General features: G+C 39.5%; 2 protein-coding genes across 4 annotated transcripts in view; one reads left to right on the forward strand and one right to left on the reverse strand.

Annotated features, from left to right (window-relative positions):
• LOC126188162 (coiled-coil domain-containing protein 102A) overlaps nucleotides 1-16,042 on the reverse strand; it is a 133,525-nt gene extending 117,483 nt beyond the window's left edge. For all 3 annotated transcript variants that reach the window (XR_007537826.1, XR_007537825.1, XM_049929676.1), the window contains exons 1-2: nucleotides 15,688-16,042; nucleotides 15,488-15,598 (exon numbers count right to left, since the gene is read on the reverse strand). Coding sequence is in view for 1 of the 3 variants with exons in the window: in XM_049929676.1 (XP_049785633.1) it covers nucleotides 15,488-15,598; nucleotides 15,688-15,801 (225 nt within the window). In the remaining 2 variants the exon portion in view is untranslated. The remainder of the gene's footprint in view (nucleotides 1-15,487; nucleotides 15,599-15,687) is intronic.
• A 3,007-nt stretch (nucleotides 16,043-19,049) lies between these two features.
• LOC126187573 (multifunctional methyltransferase subunit TRM112-like protein) overlaps nucleotides 19,050-20,037 on the forward strand; it is a 56,560-nt gene continuing 55,572 nt past the window's right edge. The window contains exons 1-2 of the mRNA XM_049928739.1: nucleotides 19,050-19,377; nucleotides 19,471-19,572. Of these exons, the coding sequence (XP_049784696.1) occupies nucleotides 19,300-19,377; nucleotides 19,471-19,572 (180 nt within the window). The 5' untranslated portion in view covers nucleotides 19,050-19,299. The remainder of the gene's footprint in view (nucleotides 19,378-19,470; nucleotides 19,573-20,037) is intronic.

Here is a 20,037-nt window from a genome sequence, read left to right on the forward strand (position 1 = left end):
AAACCTTGTGGGACCCCACATGTAATTAGCTCCCAGTTGGATGATGCCTGATAGCATAATACATGTCTCTTTCCTAATAACACCCTTTGTTTCCTGTCAGAGATCTAAGATTTGAACAATTTTGCACAATTTTCTGTTACACCATAATATTCTAATTTACTTAAAAGGATATTGTGATTTATACAGCCAAATACCTTTGACAGATCACAAAGTATACCAGTTGCCTGCAATTTTTTGTCTAATGAATTAAGTACATTTTCACTGTAAGTGTAGATAGCCTTCTCAATATCAGAAACCTTTGGAAATCCGAACTGTGGCTCTGACAGTATGTTATTTGTGATAAGATGGTTATAAAGCTGATTGTACATTACCTTTTCTACAATTTTTGAGAATGCTGGCAAAAGTGAAATTGGACAGAAATTTGACACTATTTCTTTATCTCCCTTCTTAAACAATGGCTTAACTTCAGCATATTTCAACCATTCAGGAAATATTCCTCTGATAAATGACTGGTTACACAGATAGCTTAATATGTTACTTAACTCAGAATCACATTCTTTAATTAACTTTGTTGATACTTCATCAAAAGATTTTATGATGGACATTACTTCTGCTGGGGTAGTGAGGGCATTCATATTATGGAAGTTACTTGAAATGTCTGGTCTGAGGTATCCCGTGGCAGCATCTACAGAACCTGAGAAACCCATCTTTTCAGTAACAGTTAAAAATGTTTGTTAAAAAGTTCTGAAACACTATACACATTGTCACCAATGTAGCATTTACTCTTAATACTATTTGCCCCTCTTCATGTCTGGTTCTACCGGTCTCGTCCTTCACTACTCCCCATATTGTCTTTATTTTGTTATCTGATATGACTATCTTTTCTTTGTTATATATTTGCTTTGATGTCCATATAACAATCTTTAATATTTTGCAGTATTTCTTGTAATGTGCTATAGCATCAACATAAGAACTGTTTCAGATTGCCAGATACAGTTTTCTTTTTGTTTTACAAGACACCTCTATTCCTTGAGTAATCCATGACTTCTTTGTAGACTTTGCTCTAACCTTAGTTAGTTTTGGGGGAAAACAGTGTTCAAATAAGGTAAGCACTTTATTAGCAAAAGTGTTATATTTTTCATTCATGCTGTGAGCACTGTGAACATCACTCCAGTGAATGTCTCTGAGGGGTGTCCTAAAATGATCAATTTTTGGCTTATTGATTACCCTCTTGAGTTCAGATTTAACATATTTTATATCCTGTTCAGTATTAACATTTAACAGAAGGAACTGCATGTTATGGTCCTAGAGGCCATTGACTATTGGTTTTGTAATATAATTTTGTTCATTGGACTTTTCTATTAAGACATTATCAATGACTGTTTGTAAGCAATTGGATACCCTAGTTGGGAACTTTATATTGGGAATTAAGTTGAATGATAGTGTTACTAAAACAAGTAAGTTCTTATTTGGAGAGTCTTTGGGGGTATCTACAGTGAAGTCACCAGCAACCACTATTTCTTTGTTTTTGGTTGTTAAATGGGTGAGTATAGCTCCAAGGTGGTTTATGAACAGATTAAAATTACTTGCAGGTGCTCGATATACACTTAATATTATGAAGGATTTTTTTACGCAGTTCTACTTCTGTCGCACATGCTACCATATGCTGTTCTAAGCAAAATTTGTGAATGTCGATGTTCTTAAATTTATGACAGTTCCTGATGAATGTGGCAACTCCTCCTTTCTCCATTTCTGCTCTACCAAAGTGAGATGCTAACCTAAATCCGGTAACACTTAAAAGTTCTATACCAGTGGTCATGTGATGTTTATAGAGGCAGATTATGTCAGCTGGGTTTGAGGACTCTAATTCATCTATGCAAATAATAGATTCATTAATTTTATTTCTCAGTCCTTGTAATAAAAATAACTGATATTTCACATTGATTGAGTTAAAACTGTGTAGAGTTGAAATTTCTGCTGATTTTTGAAAACTCTTAACCAACAGCTGTTTATGCTGATGTAATATGCTAGGTTTGTCTCAATCCTAATCTCTCTTAAATTTGGTTTATTTCTGTCCTCCATACCCTAAAATAGGGCCTTTTCTGAACCCTATAACCACTGGTATTTTATCACTCATGACAGTGCCCCCCCCCCCCCCCCCCATAACTTTCCTGCTATTTTCCCAGCCAGTTTACCCTTCCCTTTCCTTTCGAGGTGAAGGCCATGCTTAGTATAATCCCACCTATTGACAGAATCAACAGGAACCACACCAATGTGTGATCCTGCTCCAGACAAAAGCAGCTGCTCCAACTCCAAAATTAACTCTCCTGACAGAAGAGTTCAAATGAGGTCGGTCATGGCACCCAAGAACAGATACAAACTCAACACAAGTATGCTTCGATGTCGATGCAATCTTTGCCAGGTCAAACTCTATACTGCACCCAGGATCTCTGTCAATACTATTACCTGGCCCACCCACTATAACCACAGTGCCTTCCTTAGTGAAATCTTTGCAAAGTGATCCTAAATACTCTGTCACCTGCTCCGGACCAGCATGAGGTTTAAAAAAAATGGTCACCTGGTATTCTGATCCTAGTTCACCCTGCAAAAGTTGGCCAACACCTCTTCCATGGGAACTGCATAACAACAACACTTTCTTTCTCTTTACTGATTTCCCTACATTCTTACTTTTCAATTTGCTGCTGAAAGATTGCTGTGCCCTGTCTACACCTGCAGCTGCCTGAGGCTCACCAGCTTCTAACTGAAGCATCAGGTCAAATCTATTTTCCACATTCACCATGAAGCTGTCAAACAAAGTTCTAGGCCTGTTCCTCCTGTTGCCTGTTGCCACTTGCCATCTCTCTTTACCCTTCTCCCTCCTTAACCTATCAAGATCTCCCCTGGCTTTGTCTAACTCATTCTGAATGGCGGCAATTTTCCCCTCCTGTTCTAGTATCTTCCTATCTCTTCTACATATCCCACAAAACCACTGATGAGTCTCATTCACTTCCCCTACTCCCAAGCCACTGCAGTCATTCACATGGAAAAAACTACAGCACCTGTCACACTAATGCCCCGATCTAACAATTCTATGGCAAGTCAAGCACTTTTCACATATGATAAACGTAATAATTTACTAAGAACAAATCAGTTAAATTACAGATAAAAACGAAAATACGGTTCTTCAAATTTGGCCTATATGCAACTGTACGCAAAAAAAAAAAAAAAAGAAAGAAAGAAAGAAAAAACAACAGTGCAAAGTTTCTGAAACAACAACTTACACTTTACACTACTTTCCAGAAATGTGAGTTAAATAATGAAGAGGTACACTACAGTTAAATTGCTGGAGAGAGCAAAGAACAATTAAACGAAATTCTATAGATTTTCTGCAGCAAAACGTAAACAGAAAATACGACCATAACCCGACTGTATGATATTTTCACATTTTCTGCTATATTACTTAAAGAAAAATGAAAACTTTAATGGTATGCTTAAAAAGCACAGTAATGCACCTATTTATGACGTAATCAGTAATAAATTAATATTATTATAATCTAAAATGACTTATCTTTACAGGAACATGAAAACTCGCGCTAGTTGCCTGGCTGCAGGGCTGCCAGATTATTTTGTTCAGCTATGTCTTTGGAATAATAACCAAAGTTTATTGTTCAGTTATTTTCATTTGTGTACAACTGTTGTAATGTGTCTATAGTTCATGGAAGAAACTTACAAAACACATGTTCAACCAATAATGGAATACTGCTCATCAGTCTGTGATCCGTGGCACATAGGATCGATCAGGGAAATAGAGAAGGTCAAAAGAGGAGCAGTATGTTTTCTTAAAGGTTTATTCATAAGTGCAAAAGGGTCATGAAGATTCTCTGTCAAATTCAGTGGCAGATTCTTAATAAGAGGCATTCTGCATCATGGCAGGGTCTACTGTTAAATTTCTGAGAATGTGCATTCTTAGAAGCATCAACCAATATATTGTTTCCTCCTAGATATATGTCATGAAAAGACAACAATGATAAAATTTAAGAGATTCAAGTCCACATGGAGGCTCACCAGGAATCTTTCTTCCCACAAGTCACATGCGACTGGAATAGGGAAAGGGGAAAGTGACAGGTACACAAAGTACCCTCTGCAAGACCAGGGTTGCCGCAAGTTTCCCCAAGTGAAATTCCCCGATATTTCCCTGATTTCCAGGTAAGATAAAGATTGGTTGGTTTGTGGGATTAAATGGACCAGACTGCTACGGTCATCGGTCCCTTTTTCCAAATACTAAAAACACCCACAGAGAATAAAAACGATTAACAGAATAGAACACAGATGACACTGAACAAGAGAAACTGAGACAAAGACCAGACAAAACGAACTAAAATCACACACAGTGTGACGGTGGTTGGCCGACCATAGAAATAAAAAAGGAAAAGCCAACCACTTAGAAACACATTAAAAATTCAGTTTAAAATTGGAGGCCAAAGGTCAGAATCAACACAAAACAATAAGATAAAACAGAAACACTCAGATTAAATGAGAAAAAACCCCTGCCCGAATAAAACGTAAAACTAAGTCAGCCATAGCAGAGTCATCTGTTAAAAGGGCAGGGAGCAAGTCAGGCAGTGCAAACGACCGCCTGAGCAAAGCTAAAAGTGGACAGTCCAATAAAATGTGGAACACTGTCAAAACGGAGCCGCAGCGACATAAAGGTGGGTCCTCATGTCGCAATAGGTGGCCATGCGTCATCCATGTGTGCCCAATGCGCAGCCGGCACCGGACAACAGACTCCTTGCGAGAGACCCACAAGGAGGAGCGCCACACACCGGTAGCCTCCTTGATGGCCCGAAGTTTGTTTCGTGAAGGCAGGGCGCGCCAGTCAGTGTCCCAAAGGTCCAGAATTTTGCTGCGTAGGAATGCTCGCAAATCTGTCTCCGGGAGACCAATGTCCAGAGATGGCGTACTAGTCGCCTCTTTCGCCAGCCGGTCAACATTCTCATTGCCGAGTATCCCAACATGGTCTGGGGTCCACACGAAGACCACAGAGCGGCCGCAACGCGCAAGAGTATGCAGGGACTCATGGATAGCCATCACCAGACGAGAACGAGGAAAACACTGGTCGAGAGCTCGTAAACCACTCAGCGAATCGCTACAGATAATGAAGGACTCACCTGAGCAGGAGTGGATATACTCTAGGGCTCGAAAGATGGCGACCAGCTCAGCAGTGTAAACGCTGCAGCCAGCCGGCAAGGAACGTTGTTCGGAATGGTCCCCTAGAGTTAGCGCATAACCGACTCGACCAGCAACCATCGAGCCGTCAGTGTAAACAATGCCAGAGCCCTGATACGTGGCCAGGATGGAATAAAAGCAGCGGCGGAAGGCCTCTGGAGGGACTGAGTCCTTCGGGCCCTGTGCCAAGTCGAGCCAAAGGCAAGGGCGAGGCACACACCACAGGGGTGTACGCAGAGGTGCCCGGAAAGGAGGTGGAACAGGGAAAAACCCAAGCCCGGAGAGAAGCTCCTTGACGCGTACGGCGATCGGACAACCCGACCAGGGCCAACGTTCTGGCAGATGGACAACTGACTGCGGGAACAGGACATGGTAATTTGGATGCCCGGGCAAGCTAAAAACATGGGCAGCATAAGATGCCAGTAATTGTTGGCGGCGTAACCGCAGTGGAGGGACACCTGCCTCCACTAGAATGCTGTCCACAGGGCTGGTGCGGAAAGCACCAGTAGCAAGGCGGATCCCGCTGTGGAGAATTGGGTCCAGCACCCAGGTAAGATAAAGATCTCATGGGTGAATAAATACACGAGATGACAAAAAATGTAAGGACTTCCGTATTTATAAACGTATGAGCACAAATCTTATGTAGTAACATCAAAATCTTTTGTAATAAACTATTTAGATTGAGAAAGCAAGCCAAATGGTATGTGTGTTTCATTAAAACCACTGATATTATTTTATTTCAATAAAATAAAACACATCTGGTGACAAAAATATGCATTCCCTTGAAATAGCAAGACAGATTTAAAATACCTTCATTGAATTCAGAAATAATCTCAGAGAAAAGTAGGTCTCCTGCATGAAATATATAAGGTGGGGAAGAGTTGTGTAAACCAACAGTATAGGTGACCGCCCATAAAATGTTGGTTCTAGTATGTTCATTATTGTCAGTTATTACACACTGTGTTATGCCTATTATTTTAATGATATTGTGTGTCCGCCTGCTTAGCTGAGTGGCAATGCTTTTGCCTACCATGTAGTGGGCCTGGATTCAGTTCCTAGCTGGGTTGGAGATTTTCTCCACTTGTGTGTTGTGCTGTCCTCATCATTATTTCATGATCACCGACACATAAATCAGCCATTGTTGTGTCTCCTGAATGAAGACTTGCAACCCGGTGGCCAAATTTCGCTGGATTGGGCATCCTGGCTGTTATGCCACATGATCATTTCACTAAACAGGCATTGTGTGATTTTTCTTTCGAGAAATATATAAGTACACAGTGTACAAACTGCCAACAACTGCCACAATTTTCTTATTCTTATCTTCCATACTTTCTGATTTATGGACTACTTTCAAAGTGCCACAATGTACTACAATATATAAAATGTCTATAAAACACCACACTGTACAATGTACTTGTGGTAAGACAGTAACAATTCCTGAAATCAATCAGCTGTGGCCTCTGGCCTGCAGAGGAAAACCACAGTCCTGGGTCCATGATGAAAATCTGCCACATTATGCAACACACATACAGACACAGCCTGTGGGCAGATCGATGCACTAGATCCGATGGGCAGGGCGTGCACATTAGTGGGAAATGATGGGCTTCAGATCGGCTGGCCCGATCCGTTAGAGATACCCGCAGAAATTGACTGCAGTTTTGGCCTGTTGTGGAAGTCCACTCATGTGGCCAGTTATTCACTTGTCACAGGCACCATGTTGATGGAATGAGACAGTGATGATCAATCCATGCAACAGATAACTTGTGCGAATACTCTGAGAACCAATACTAATGAGGACATTTATTTATTTATTTCATTAACAGTACAGAGTAATCCACCGCCTTGAAAGGTAAGGTGGGTCAGATGGTTCTAAATCTAACAGCAAATACTTCTCATTGTTACAATCTTATTGGTATACAGTTGTTAATGCTTTTTTTTAAAATAATATAAGGAACATAATACATAATGATTTCTCTAAGGTTACAGCGAACTGAAAGCTTAACATTTGTTACAATTGTTCAATATAATTTGTTTCTGTCTAGTTGTTGAGAATATAATTTATATAATAAAAATGTCAAAGAAAAATAATGAAGATAGGTAGCAACTCACCATAAAGATGGTTGCTGAGCCGCAGACAGGCAGGTAGAAAAAACTATCACACTCTCACAACTAAGTTTTCGGCCATAGCCTTTGTCAGAAAACAAGGGCACAAACACTTTCACATAATCACTTAGACACAACTCATGCACACATGGACGTAATCTCCACATGCTGCGTCAATAGTCTCTGACAATCAGATCCAAACAAATCACTCTTCATGCCTCCCTGCCTCCCGTCGGCAGTTGTTGGGCTAGCAACAAGAATTGGTGACAGCACTGACTACAAACTGAGGGAAATGGTAAGAAGGGCAGAAGCAGTAAGACTGAGGGAACAGGGAAGCAGTGCACGTACTCAGTTGTGCCCAGCCAGCGACAATTCGTGACGTATCAGTAAATAAACCACTTCATCTACTGAGACAAAAATAAGTTTTTTCCAGTTTTTTGTTTTTTCAAATTTCTCTGACATGTTTCAAATTTCCTGATATTCCCTGATTTCCAGAAATTGTGACAACCCTGCAGACACTATAAGGTGGCTTGTGGATGTAGCCACTCTTCTGACCCAGCTATCATAAATGCAGTCAGTCTGCAAACCAGTGATCCTGCCTTATGAGATGAGCATCAAATTGCCTTCATTTTGTCCCCATCTGCATGAGAACTCTGCCATCACCTCACAGCCTGAAGTATGAACTGAGGTTGTCCCAACTTTTTGCCACTCCCAATGTCATCAGACAATGGACCAGCCATTAGCACAGGGTTTGTCATCTGGATACCACTGCTATCACCTACTAGGTTCATTACCAGCTTGCTTTACTCTGGCCACCCAAGCTGGGATACGGTCTCGCCACCCTGACTCAGCAACAGACGGCCGCTCACTACCGGACTGCCTCCTCGATAAATGCTGAAAGCAGCACATTCACATTACTGATCTTGGATGTGGCAATCAGTGCCCACTGATTTCTGTCTGTTTAGCGTGGGTGTGTTGTACTACATTTGTTTACTGTTAACAATAATGAACTACATCAACATTTGGTTGCCTTCATCGTCTATGCCTCCATCCACCCCCAGCAGAGAACCACCTCCCCTCTGCAGTCTCCCCAACACCATTACAACTGCATATATGTATTACTTCTGTTTATGTGGGAGCACTGACTTTGACTAAAGCTTTTCTTAGAGTACAGCACAATAAATTGAGAAAACAGGTGGTTCCAGGGCCTTATGTTCTCTTTCTGTCTACATATATGCAATTCTACTACATCTACATCTACATACATACTCCGCAATCCACTATACAGTGCGTGGCGGAGGGTCCCTCGTACCACAACTAGCATCTTCTCTCTCTGTTCCACTCCCAAACAGAACGAGGGAAAAATGACTGCCAATATGTCTCTGTACGAGCCCTAATCTCTCTTATCTTCTCTTTGTAAAATTGTACTGCAGTCAGCCTCAAATGCTGGTTCTCTAAATTTCATCAGTAGCGATTCACGAAAAGAACGCCTCCTTTCCTCCAGAGACTCCCACCCGAGTTCCTGAAGCATTTCCGTAACACTCGCGTGATGATCAAACGTACCAGTAACAAATCTAGCAGCCCGCCTTTAAACTGCTTCTATGTCCTCCCTCAATCTGACCTGATAGGGATCCCAAACGCTCGAGCAGTACTCAAGAATAGGTTGTATTAGTGTTTTGTAAGTGGTCTCCTTCACAAATGAACCACATCTTCCCAAAATTCTACCAATGAACCGAAGACAACTATCCACCTTCCCTACAACTGCCATTACATGCTTATCCCACTTCATATCACTCTGCAATGTTACACCCAAATATTTAATCGATGTGACTGTGTCAAGCACTACACTACTAATGGAGTATTCAAACATTACGGGATTCTTTTTCCTATTCATCTGCATTAATTTACATTTATCTATATTTAGAGTTAGCTGCCATTCTTCACACCAATCACAAATCCTGTCCAAGTCATCTTGCATCCTCCTACAGTCACTCAACGACGAAACTTTCCCGTACACCACAGCATCATCGGCAAACAGCCGCACATTGCTATCCACCCTACCCAAAAGATCATTTATGTAGATAGAAAACAACAGCAGAACTACAGCACTTCCCTGGGGCACTCCAGATGATACCCTACTTCCGATGAACACTCACCATCGAGGACAACATACTGGGCTCTATTACTTAACAAGTCTCCGAGCCACTCACATACTTGGGAACCAATCCCATATGCTCTTACCTTAGTTAGGAGTCTGCAGTTCGGCACCGAGTCAAACGCTTTCCGGAAGTCAAGGAATATGGCATCCGTCTGATACCCTTCATCCATGGTTCGAAAGATATCACGTGAAAAAAGGGCGAGTTACGTTTCACAGGAGCGATGCTTTCTAAATCCATGCTGATGCATGGACAGCAACTTCTCTGTCTCAAGGAAATTCATTATATTCGAACTGAGAATATGTTTGAGAATCCTGCAACAAACCGATGTTAAGGATATTGGTCTGTAATTTTGAGGATCCGTCATTCTACCCTTCTTATATACAGGCGTCACCTGCGCTTTTTTCCAGTCGCTCGGGGCTTTACGTTGGGCAAGAGATTCGCGATAAAAGCAAGCTAAGTAAGGAGCAAATGCAGTAGAGTACTCTCTAAGTTACTTCAAATCCTCGAATTTTCTTCAATAAAAATTGGAAAATTCCTGCTCCAAGCAGGGTCATTACCTGACCAGTTTACATTGAGGCACCATGTCTTATTTATTGTAAGGGTGTAGGTGATCTTTTAATGTTCTACTCGTTTTTGTGTGGTACCATTGGCTTTCCAAGAACAGCTCTGGAGTTCACCCAAGCAGAGCCTGGCTAAGCTTTATACAACTATGGTCAGCAGGTCCCCCAACTGTCTTGCCTCAACAGCCAACTATCTAATCAGTATGCTACACATCTTGAGACTGAGTTGTATTTTACAAGGGTTTATACCATCCTCGCAATGTGAACAATTAAGCTAAGACTCTCATTCTCTGAAATACACAATGTTCCCAACATCATGCCATACAATGGTCACTGAAACATGCAAGAGATTATGGTAATAACAGACTGATAGTGTTTACCAGCTCGCAGCTCAAGAAGACCAGATTTGCTATGCCTGTACCCAATCATCACTGACTGAATCCCCATGGGGAGTGTAAAGGACAATCAGAAGTTAGTTGCAACAAGGAAAGGGAAACAATATTGCATAGTCTTGTGACCCTGTATTCACCAGTGATGTATTCACAGAGGAGTTGTACGCCCTCTGAGGGCTCCACGAGTTACAGGTGGTGGCTCAGCAATCATAGATCAGGATGGCTCTCCATCACTTCTGGTGTTTGAAGTAGCCCTTACTATCACTATGGCAAAAAGAGGATGCCATGTTCCACTAGGTAGATGTCTAATTAAAACTTTCTTGAGTGCAAATACTTTCCACATCTATGTTTTTCTATTTTGTGCACCCAACCAAATTATGATAAATAGGGTAAATGATCACTGGAACGTATAACTAACTGGGGGTATTACTGAAATGCAATCGACCTCACTGTGCCGAACTCTCTCCCCTTAAAATACAATTTCCCTCATGTCAAAGAAAATTAATCTCTGATTCAGTATCTTCAAATAAATGTTGACAATTATTACCACGTCCTCTTCATCCTTCATCATTTTATTTTATTTATTTATTTATTTATTGTTTCGTGGGACCAAATTAAGGAGAAGTCTCCATGGTCATGGAATGAGTCAATACATGAAATTATAACACAATAGTAGAAACAGATAAAATGAAATACAAGTAACATATTCAGGCGACAAATTGTAAGTTTAAATAAAGAAAATCAACAATGTAACACTGGAATTTGCTTAATTTTTCAGCTCTTCCAGGAGCTCCTTGACAGAATAGAAGGAGTGAGCCATGAGGAAACTCTTCAGTTTAGACTTAAAAGTGTTTGGGATGCTGCTAAGATTTCTGAGTTCTTGTGGTAGCTTATTGAAAATGGATGCAGCAGAATACTGCACTCCTTTCTGCACAAGAGTCAAGGAAGTGCATTCAATGTGTAGCTTTGATTTCTGCCTAGTATTAACTGAGTGAAAGCTGCTAACTCTTGGGAATAAGCTAATATTGCTAACAACAAACGACATTAAAGAAAATAAATACTGTGAGGGCAATGTCAGAATTCCCAGACTATTGAATAGGGGTCGACAAGAGGTTCTCGAACTTACACCACACATAGTTCGAACAGCCCGTTTTTGAGCCAAAAATACCCTTTTCAAATCAGAAGAATTAGCCCAAAAAATAATACCATATGACATAAGCGTACGAAAATATGTGAAGTAGACTACTTTTCGTGTTGAACTGTCACTTATTTCAGATACTGTTCTAATGGTAAATAAAGCAGCATTTAGTTTCTGAACAAGATCCTGAACATGGGCTTTCCACAACAGCTTACTATCTGTCCGAACGCCTAGGAACTTGAACTGATCCGTCTCACTTATAATATGCCCATTCTGTCTGATCAAAATATCAGTTTTTGTTGAATTGTGGGTTAGAAACTGTAAAAACTGAGTGATTTAGCATCAAATTATTTTCCACAAGCCACGAACTTATTTCATGAACTACATTATTTGATACTGTTTCAATATTACACACAAGATCCTTCACTACCAAGCTGGTGTCATCAGCAAACAGAAATATTTTTGAATCACCTGTAATACTAGAAGGCATATCATTTATATAAATAAGAAACAGCAGTGGCCCCAGCACCGACCCTTGCGGAACGCCCCACTTAACAGTGCTCCATTGGGACCGAACATCACTACCACTCTCAATATTGCGGAGAATCACCTTCTGCTTTCTGTTCTTAAAGCAAGAGGTGAACCAATTGTAAGCATTGAAGGGAAGAAACAAAAAGTATATTTTTCAAAAATCACACCTAGCGAAAATACAGGACTATCACACAAAAAATAACACATAAAATGTTTGTCAGACCTTCAAGAACAACATAAATAGCCTTAAAGCACTAAGTTTTTGCTTCAGTGATCTAAATGGTAAAACTGACCACACACATCCCCAAGAACTGTGAAGTACTTCTGCAAAACATTTCAAAGACCTTCTGAACTGTCACGAACAAAATCATAAATTAGGAAAGTAATAAAAAACAGTGGGGAAGACTCTTAACAGCTGAAATTTTAAAATAGTCTATATGAAAAATTGTTGAAGATATACAAATAATCTTGAAAGAAATTTAGGAAAACACAGCCTTCTCAACATTATTGAACAAAATTATTTAATTGGATACATAAAAAATCTACTCACCAAGTAGTAGCAGAACACACACATAAAAGACTGTTGTAATTGGCAAGCTTTTGGAGCCAGTTGCTGCTGTTTCAGGAGAAGCATTGAAGGGGAAGGAAGAGGGGTGAAGGAAAAGGACTGGACAGGTCTAGGAAAAAAAGGTGTATTTCGGGAAAGTCACCCAGAACTGTGGGTCAGGGGAGACTTACCTTACAGGATGAGAGGGAAAGAATGATTGTTGGTGACTCCATAGGATGAGATTTGAAAACCTGAGAGGTTAAAGGTGGGAGACACGGTAATATACAGACAGATATTACTGCTTAAACATCACGCATGAGAGAAAAGCAGTCTCAGGCATTCAAATCTTGTCCGATAGAGTCCCCAACAATCAGTCTTTCCTTCTCACCCCGTAGGGTAAGTCTCCCCTGACTCACGTTTCTGGGTGACTTTCCTGAAATCTACCCCTTTTTCCTAGACCTCTCCAGTCCTGTTCCTTCACCCTTTTTCCTTCCCCTTCAACCCTTCTGCCTGAAGAAGGAGCCACTGGCCCCACAAGCTTGCCAATTACAACCATCTTTTATATGTGTGTTCTGCTGCTGCTTGGTGAGTAGATTTTTTTCTCTCTCCAATTGGTCAATAACTGATTGTTTCCGTTATTATTGAACAAGGTATTTATACATGACGGTCAACTAAATGGATATCACTGTGTGTTTAGATAGTGTACACACACACACACACACACACACACACACACACACACACACACACACACAAATAGAAAGAAACATTCCACATGGGAAAAATATATTAAAAAACAAAGATTCCATGACTTACCAAATGGGAAAGCGCTGGTAGATAGGCACAATAAAAAAACACACAAACACACACACAAAATTTCAAGCTTTCGCAACCAACGGTTGCTTCGTCAGAAAGAGGGAAGGAGAGGGAAAGATGAAAGGATGTGGGTTTTAAGGGAGAGGATAAGGAGTCATTCCAATCCCAGGAGCAGAAAGACTTACCTTAGGGGGAAAAAAGGACAGGTATACACTTGCGCGCACACACACACATATCCATCCACACATATACAGACACAAGCAGACATATGTCTGCTTGTGTCTATATATCATCAGTTTCCTGATGAAGCAACCGTTGGTTGCGAAAGCTTGAATTTTGTGTGTATGTTTGTGTTTGTTTGTGTGTCTATCGACCTGCCAGCGCTTTCGTTTGGTAAGTCACATCATCTTTGTTTTTAGATACATTTTTCCCACGTGGAATGTGCTCCTCAGTTTGGACCTCATTAGTGACCTTCTGTTTTTGAAACGTTGCTCCTGAACATTTCCTTTTCCATTACTCATGCTTGCCATATGTTGTTTCATTGTAAATCTTCCTTGACTATTGAATTCAAGTGTTTGTGAACTGATTTTTTCCCATAAATATTTAAGAGCCTTGCTGTTAATCAATTGTCATATTTCCAAAGTTTCCTCTTCGTCAGCATTTCTGACTTTTCTATGTTCTGATACATTTTGTTGTTCCTTTTTAATTTCAAAAATTCTGAATTTATGTAGAGGACTTAATATATTCCTTACATAAATTTTCGTTCTAATACTTAAGCATTCACGAGCATAGACTATAGGCATTCAGATTTCACCAGCGTGTTATAGTACTTTATTTTAATACACATCTACATTGTCAAATTGGTTGATATTCCATGTGACTAAGTATCTTGTATATCACCTATGTGTGAATTAACTGTCACCTAACCAAGCACTATTAATGTAGCTTTAATGAAACTGGTTTGAAAATGAACTTGGTAATTTGAAATTAGTGGCCAGTGTGATAAAACACAACTGTGACAGAATTACAATAAAGAATTTACTATCGAAGTTGTTGGTGCTGTCCCAACATCATGTTGGAAATAGGCCTACACGTTCTTCGTATTTGTTGTAAAATGTGTTTACATTTTCAGAATTTTTGAAATTAAAAAGGAACAACAAAATGTATCAGAACATAGAAAAGTCAGAAATGCTGACGAAGAGGAAACTTTGGAAATATGACAATTGATTAACAGCAAGGCTCTTAAATATTTATGGGAAAAAATCAGTTCACAAACACTTGAATTCAATAGTCAAGGAAGATTTACAATGAAACAACATATGGCAAGCATGAGTAATGGAAAAGGAAATGTTCAGGAGCAACGTTTCAAAAACAGAAGGTCACTAATGAGGTCCAAACTGAGGAGCAATGGGTCAACATTTCATTAATTGAGCCATCCTAAAGACATATTTATGTATGAGTTACAAATTTTTCAGAATTTGTCTAGCTGATCTGATTTACATGACACATAGCTACTAGGCCCACATTGGAAAGTAGAAAATCTGCATCTCACACCACATCATAAAGTAATCTTCATCAAAGCAGAACCGTCTGCCAGTCTGTTAGTACTTTCATACACGAATGAGTCTGGGAACTCATTTACGGAACTATGAGTAGACTAGGAAAGCAGTACAATACACTATGCAGTATATTCTAGAAACACAAGCTGATTTTTCTGTATATGAATACCTTTCCTACTTCCTTGCTTAGCTTGTCAGGAAACAATTCTTAGATGTCTGTGTTCCTGAACCTAACACATTAACACGAAGAAATAGTCCACGTTAGCTTGTTGACATTTCTATCGAAGTACCAATGTACTGTTTCATACCCTTTTCAAAAGTGATAGGAAAATACTATATGAACACCTACTTAAACAATACTAGCTCTTTTTCCAGGTAAATCATAATTACAGTAGATGCATGTTGAGCAGATAGTTTCCAATACAATACTAGCAAAAAATATTATATTTTATGTACCTTGCTCCATTTTTCTCTCCAGTTTGCAGTACAATCAGACCACCATCTCATCGTCTTTTCCATCTGGGTTGCGCGAGCTCTTGCTTCCTCCAATTCTCTCTGCCGTAATGCCTTTAAATGCAGAAATAAATTAGACTAAACCGTCAACTTCATAATGTACTGTTGTACTGTGTCATGCAGCAGTTGACAAGAATACGTACCTCCTTGGCTTCCCATTCGGCGTCGGCATATCTGCTTGATGTTAATGAAGCTGTATCGTGATCGCTCCTCCCGTGCCGCCTAGACGACGTGCCACTGGAGCTACTCTGTGCCATATTTTCTTTTTTATTTAGTAACCCAATGACTGCAGTAATAATGCACTTAATAATTCATTGTTCTGCTGTCATGTTATAAAATCAAGTATGCAACAATTATCGCAGGCAGTGAAAATCCTTCCACATAAAGCTGAATTACAGTTTTAGAAAATAACATTCACATATGATTACATGACATTTCAACAAAACACATTTGTTATGCAGCACAGACTCCTACGCGAAAACATTGGTCTACATCTCTGGCGACTAGAGGTGGCAAAAAATAACGTAACTGATAGAAATAACCGGTTACTGAGAAGTAACGATTACTGCGATAACCGTTCCTCTGATTCTGGCAGTTATTTCAATAACTGTTTAGTGTCAACAGTGCTTCGCGCCATCTGTTGACCGAAGATCGTACTGCGCATTTGGAAGGCGTTCTATAGACCATGGGAATAACTGTGAGACTGCGCGCCATCTGTTGATAAGAACTGTGTACTATTTCGTGGGCCTTCGTTACTTTTAGCATAAACAATTAAATAAAGTTAATGTCCGAGCCGTGGCTGATAGGAGCTGCAGTACAGGCATTAACAAGTACGGTCGTTCCCTTAAGCCACCGCCTTACGTGTTAATTTAGCTTGGACGGGTAGTAGAAGGAAAGTTACTTAGGAATTCGAGCGACTATGGAAATAACTGTCAGAGACCGGTATTCTCCTCTGGCAGTTATCGTTATTGGCTCGTAGTTCTAGTTCTCTGGTAGTTATCGGGCTACCAACACAGATAACCTGGAAGCTGGTAACGGAATAACTGTGTGTCTAGAAGTTCCTGACACGGTGACTCCAGTTAAAGGTCGTAGTTCCAGGTGATATTTCCAGAGAGGATAGTAACTGGAGCGAACAAATATTTTCGTACTGCTACCGAAATAGCCGCTGGCCATCGCGAATGACAAATAACATGTCAAAGTATAACATAATACAGTGGAATATAATAATTATTATCCTCATCATTTGTCAGGAGATTGTCAAAATATGTGAATATATCACAGTAACTGCTAATATTTACAGTATTGATACACTGACAGAATAAAACACAGTTACGTACTTTTAATAAATTTATCGTACACAGAATACCCGATCTTGACTAATGCAACCAAGTGCTGTCAAAACTGAAATATAGCAGAATTTTTACCTAAGCTGGTCTATCAGTCTCTGTTACGATATTCATCTACAGAGTAGAAGGAGGGGTCGATGGAAGCGTCCGATTCCACCCATCTGCTTCGACGTAAAGGTGTTGTGGTGTGTGAATGTCATTACGGCACGGTGTTTATGAGTTGGTTTGTGTGTGTGTGTGTGTGTGGGGGGGGGGGGGGGGGCTGTCGATCTAGGTTGCAGTGCCGGAATTTGCTGGTGGTAATTAAATTTTTTTTTTCTAGCTGTGATGTTTTGTGTATTTATGATGTATTGAATGTGATTTAATTTATGTAGGGATGATTGATTTGTGGACTTTTGGGATTGTGGTTTTATTTTTCGCAGTTGTAGGTGTTGGTTTTTTGGCATCAGTAGCTGTGGTGGACCTATATAGGTCACCGGAAATTACCGATTCCCATTTTCATAGTTGTGTGTGTTGATGTTTTAGTATTGTCATCTGAGGTTGACCTATATAGGTCAAGGGAAATGTCTGATTCCAATTTTCGTACTTTTAGTTGTGGGTATTGGTGTTTTGGTATGGTCATCTATAGTTGACCTATATTGTTCAAGGGGAGTGTCCGATTCCTGCAGATTTTTGTTGGTGTAGCAGAATGCTGTAATTTTTTTTTCTTTTTGTTCTTCATTTTGTTTTGGGATCATGGTGTGTTTTTTTTACTAGCTTGTCCTCACCCTAAAACCCCCAACTTCCCGCAGTTGTCCCATTGGTTTGATTGTATTTTTGGTGGGAAATGTTATTGTATTATTTATATGTATCTTTGTGTTTGTTGCCATGTGTATGTAGTGACGTCATAGACACACTTAAAATAGCCATTTCCGGCATATTGATGACGGGTGGAATCAGACACTTCTGTATCAAAGTCTTTCAAACACACTGTAAACCGTGCCTTATCTGAAACCAAGTTTTTAATGGTTGCTGACTTGCTGGCAGTTTATTGAAAATGCATGTTCCTGAATATTGGACCCCTTTTGTACCAAGGTAAGTAATTTTAGGTCTTTATGTAGATTGCTGTTCCCATTTCTAGTACTGATATTATGTATTAAGCTATTGGTTGGAAATATTTGTAACAAATTTCATAAAGGAATAAATATACTAGGAAGCAGTGGTTAGAATACAAAGTTCCTTGAACAGGTTCCTACATGATGTTCTTGAATTGATACCATAAACGATTTTTATTACACGCTTTTACATGCGAAAAACTTTTGCTACGTTTGATAAGTTACCACAGAATATGCTCCCTTATGAAATAACAGAATGAAAAAATGTGGTATGCCCTTCCCAACTGAATTTATTATCGAGTTGTAGTCCCAGAAATGTAACACTGTCAACCTTTTCGATCTGCATGTCTTCATATGTTATAAACATGCTGTCGCTGGAGAAATCGAGCAGTTTGCAAATCTGACATAAAACTTGGATTAGCGTACTCACACTTTCCCCAATAGGACTAGCTTTTACAGCACAGGAGTAAACGAATCTGTCACATTACGTATATTTTTTGTTGTATTATAAGGCTGTACACTTTATTCTATTATGTGAGCAGCACAAGAAATTAAGCTTCGAATTTAACCTACAGTACTCAGTTTACATATTACTTTATACTTAAAAACGCACGTTGTTAACATTTTACTTAAACAGTGCTTTGGCGAAGTTACGCGTACTTTCTGTCGCAGCTGCGAAGATATTTCTAATAGCGACCGATAACCTACAAACATATAATATGAAACACTAATAATCGTTCTAACATCAACTAAAATGTACCCGGAGTTAATAAGCTAAGGTTATGACACGATTCATACGACATTCCTGCTATTTCACACTACTCGCAGTTATACTGATAACTAAACTGATGGATTCCAACTATGTCGTTATTTAACTGTCGGAGTTATCGGTATTCGCTAGCGAAAAATAACTTGGCAGTTATTAATAACGGTTAACGATAACGGTTATCAAAGAATAACTGGAACTGTGATAACGGTTACTCCAGAATAACCGTTTGGCCCACCTCTACTGGCGACACTGACAGATGCAAAGATACTACTGTCATTGCCGTTGGCGGCGGATGACTATCTTTCACACGAAGATCGATAATATTTCAAAGACTTTAACATAAGAAAAATCGGAGTGACAACATTTGAATTTTGTATCTAATATCCATTGACAGGCTGAGAGAATTCTGCGCGTGGTATTTTGTATCTAATATCCATTGACAGGCTGAGAGAATTCTGCACGTGGGGTGTTGTATTGTCTCTCGACTAGAGAGCTGCTTTTTATTTGTTTGTGAAACTGTTATAAACAGCCTTGCAGGCTCTGAAAATGAAGCTATTAACTCATAACTTGTTGACATCGCGGTGTATGAAAGGCGTAACTGTAGGTTATCCTCTCGGAATAGTGGTAAGTTAATCTATCGTAATTTAAATGACAGCTTTTGAAGACTTAATTGTGTGGATATTTGATCAGCTCACAACAATTTTTTCTTCGTTCAAGGCTAAGGACATTAAAATTCTAGAATCTGAATTTAATTCAGAATTTGTGACCCGGCTCATACCGAAGTTGGACTGGAATACGCTGTGGCATGCAGCCGACAGCGTAAGTACTCTCATAAGCCGAACACCAATTAAATTCATATACATTATCTTTAACCGTTAACTACTACGGACGTTATAGGAATATAGGTACTATGGAGGGCCTCTCAGACAAACTTTTTATGTACTATGTACGAAACCGTTGAATATTTTTTTCATGACATCCCATCGTCATTACACTTATTAGAAGTAGATTGTGTGGAAATTTATATGTTTTTAAACAATGCAGGATTTAAAACATTTATATGCATAAAACACAACAAAATTTGCAGTATATTCTTAATTTGTGTGTTACAAAAATAACAGTAAGCCTAGATAGTTAGCTCTCTACTTCTCACAGATTATCATCAGAGAGAGATCACAGAATTGCAATATAAATAGTTGGAAAAACACGATTCGTTTATGAGGAATTGTAATCAAAGTAAGTTTCGAGTTTAGCGCTTGTCATTTCAATATAGAGCAACTATTG

This window comes from Schistocerca cancellata, chromosome 5 (genome assembly GCF_023864275.1).
Source record: "Schistocerca cancellata isolate TAMUIC-IGC-003103 chromosome 5, iqSchCanc2.1, whole genome shotgun sequence".
NCBI lineage: Eukaryota > Metazoa > Arthropoda > Insecta > Orthoptera > Acrididae > Schistocerca > Schistocerca cancellata.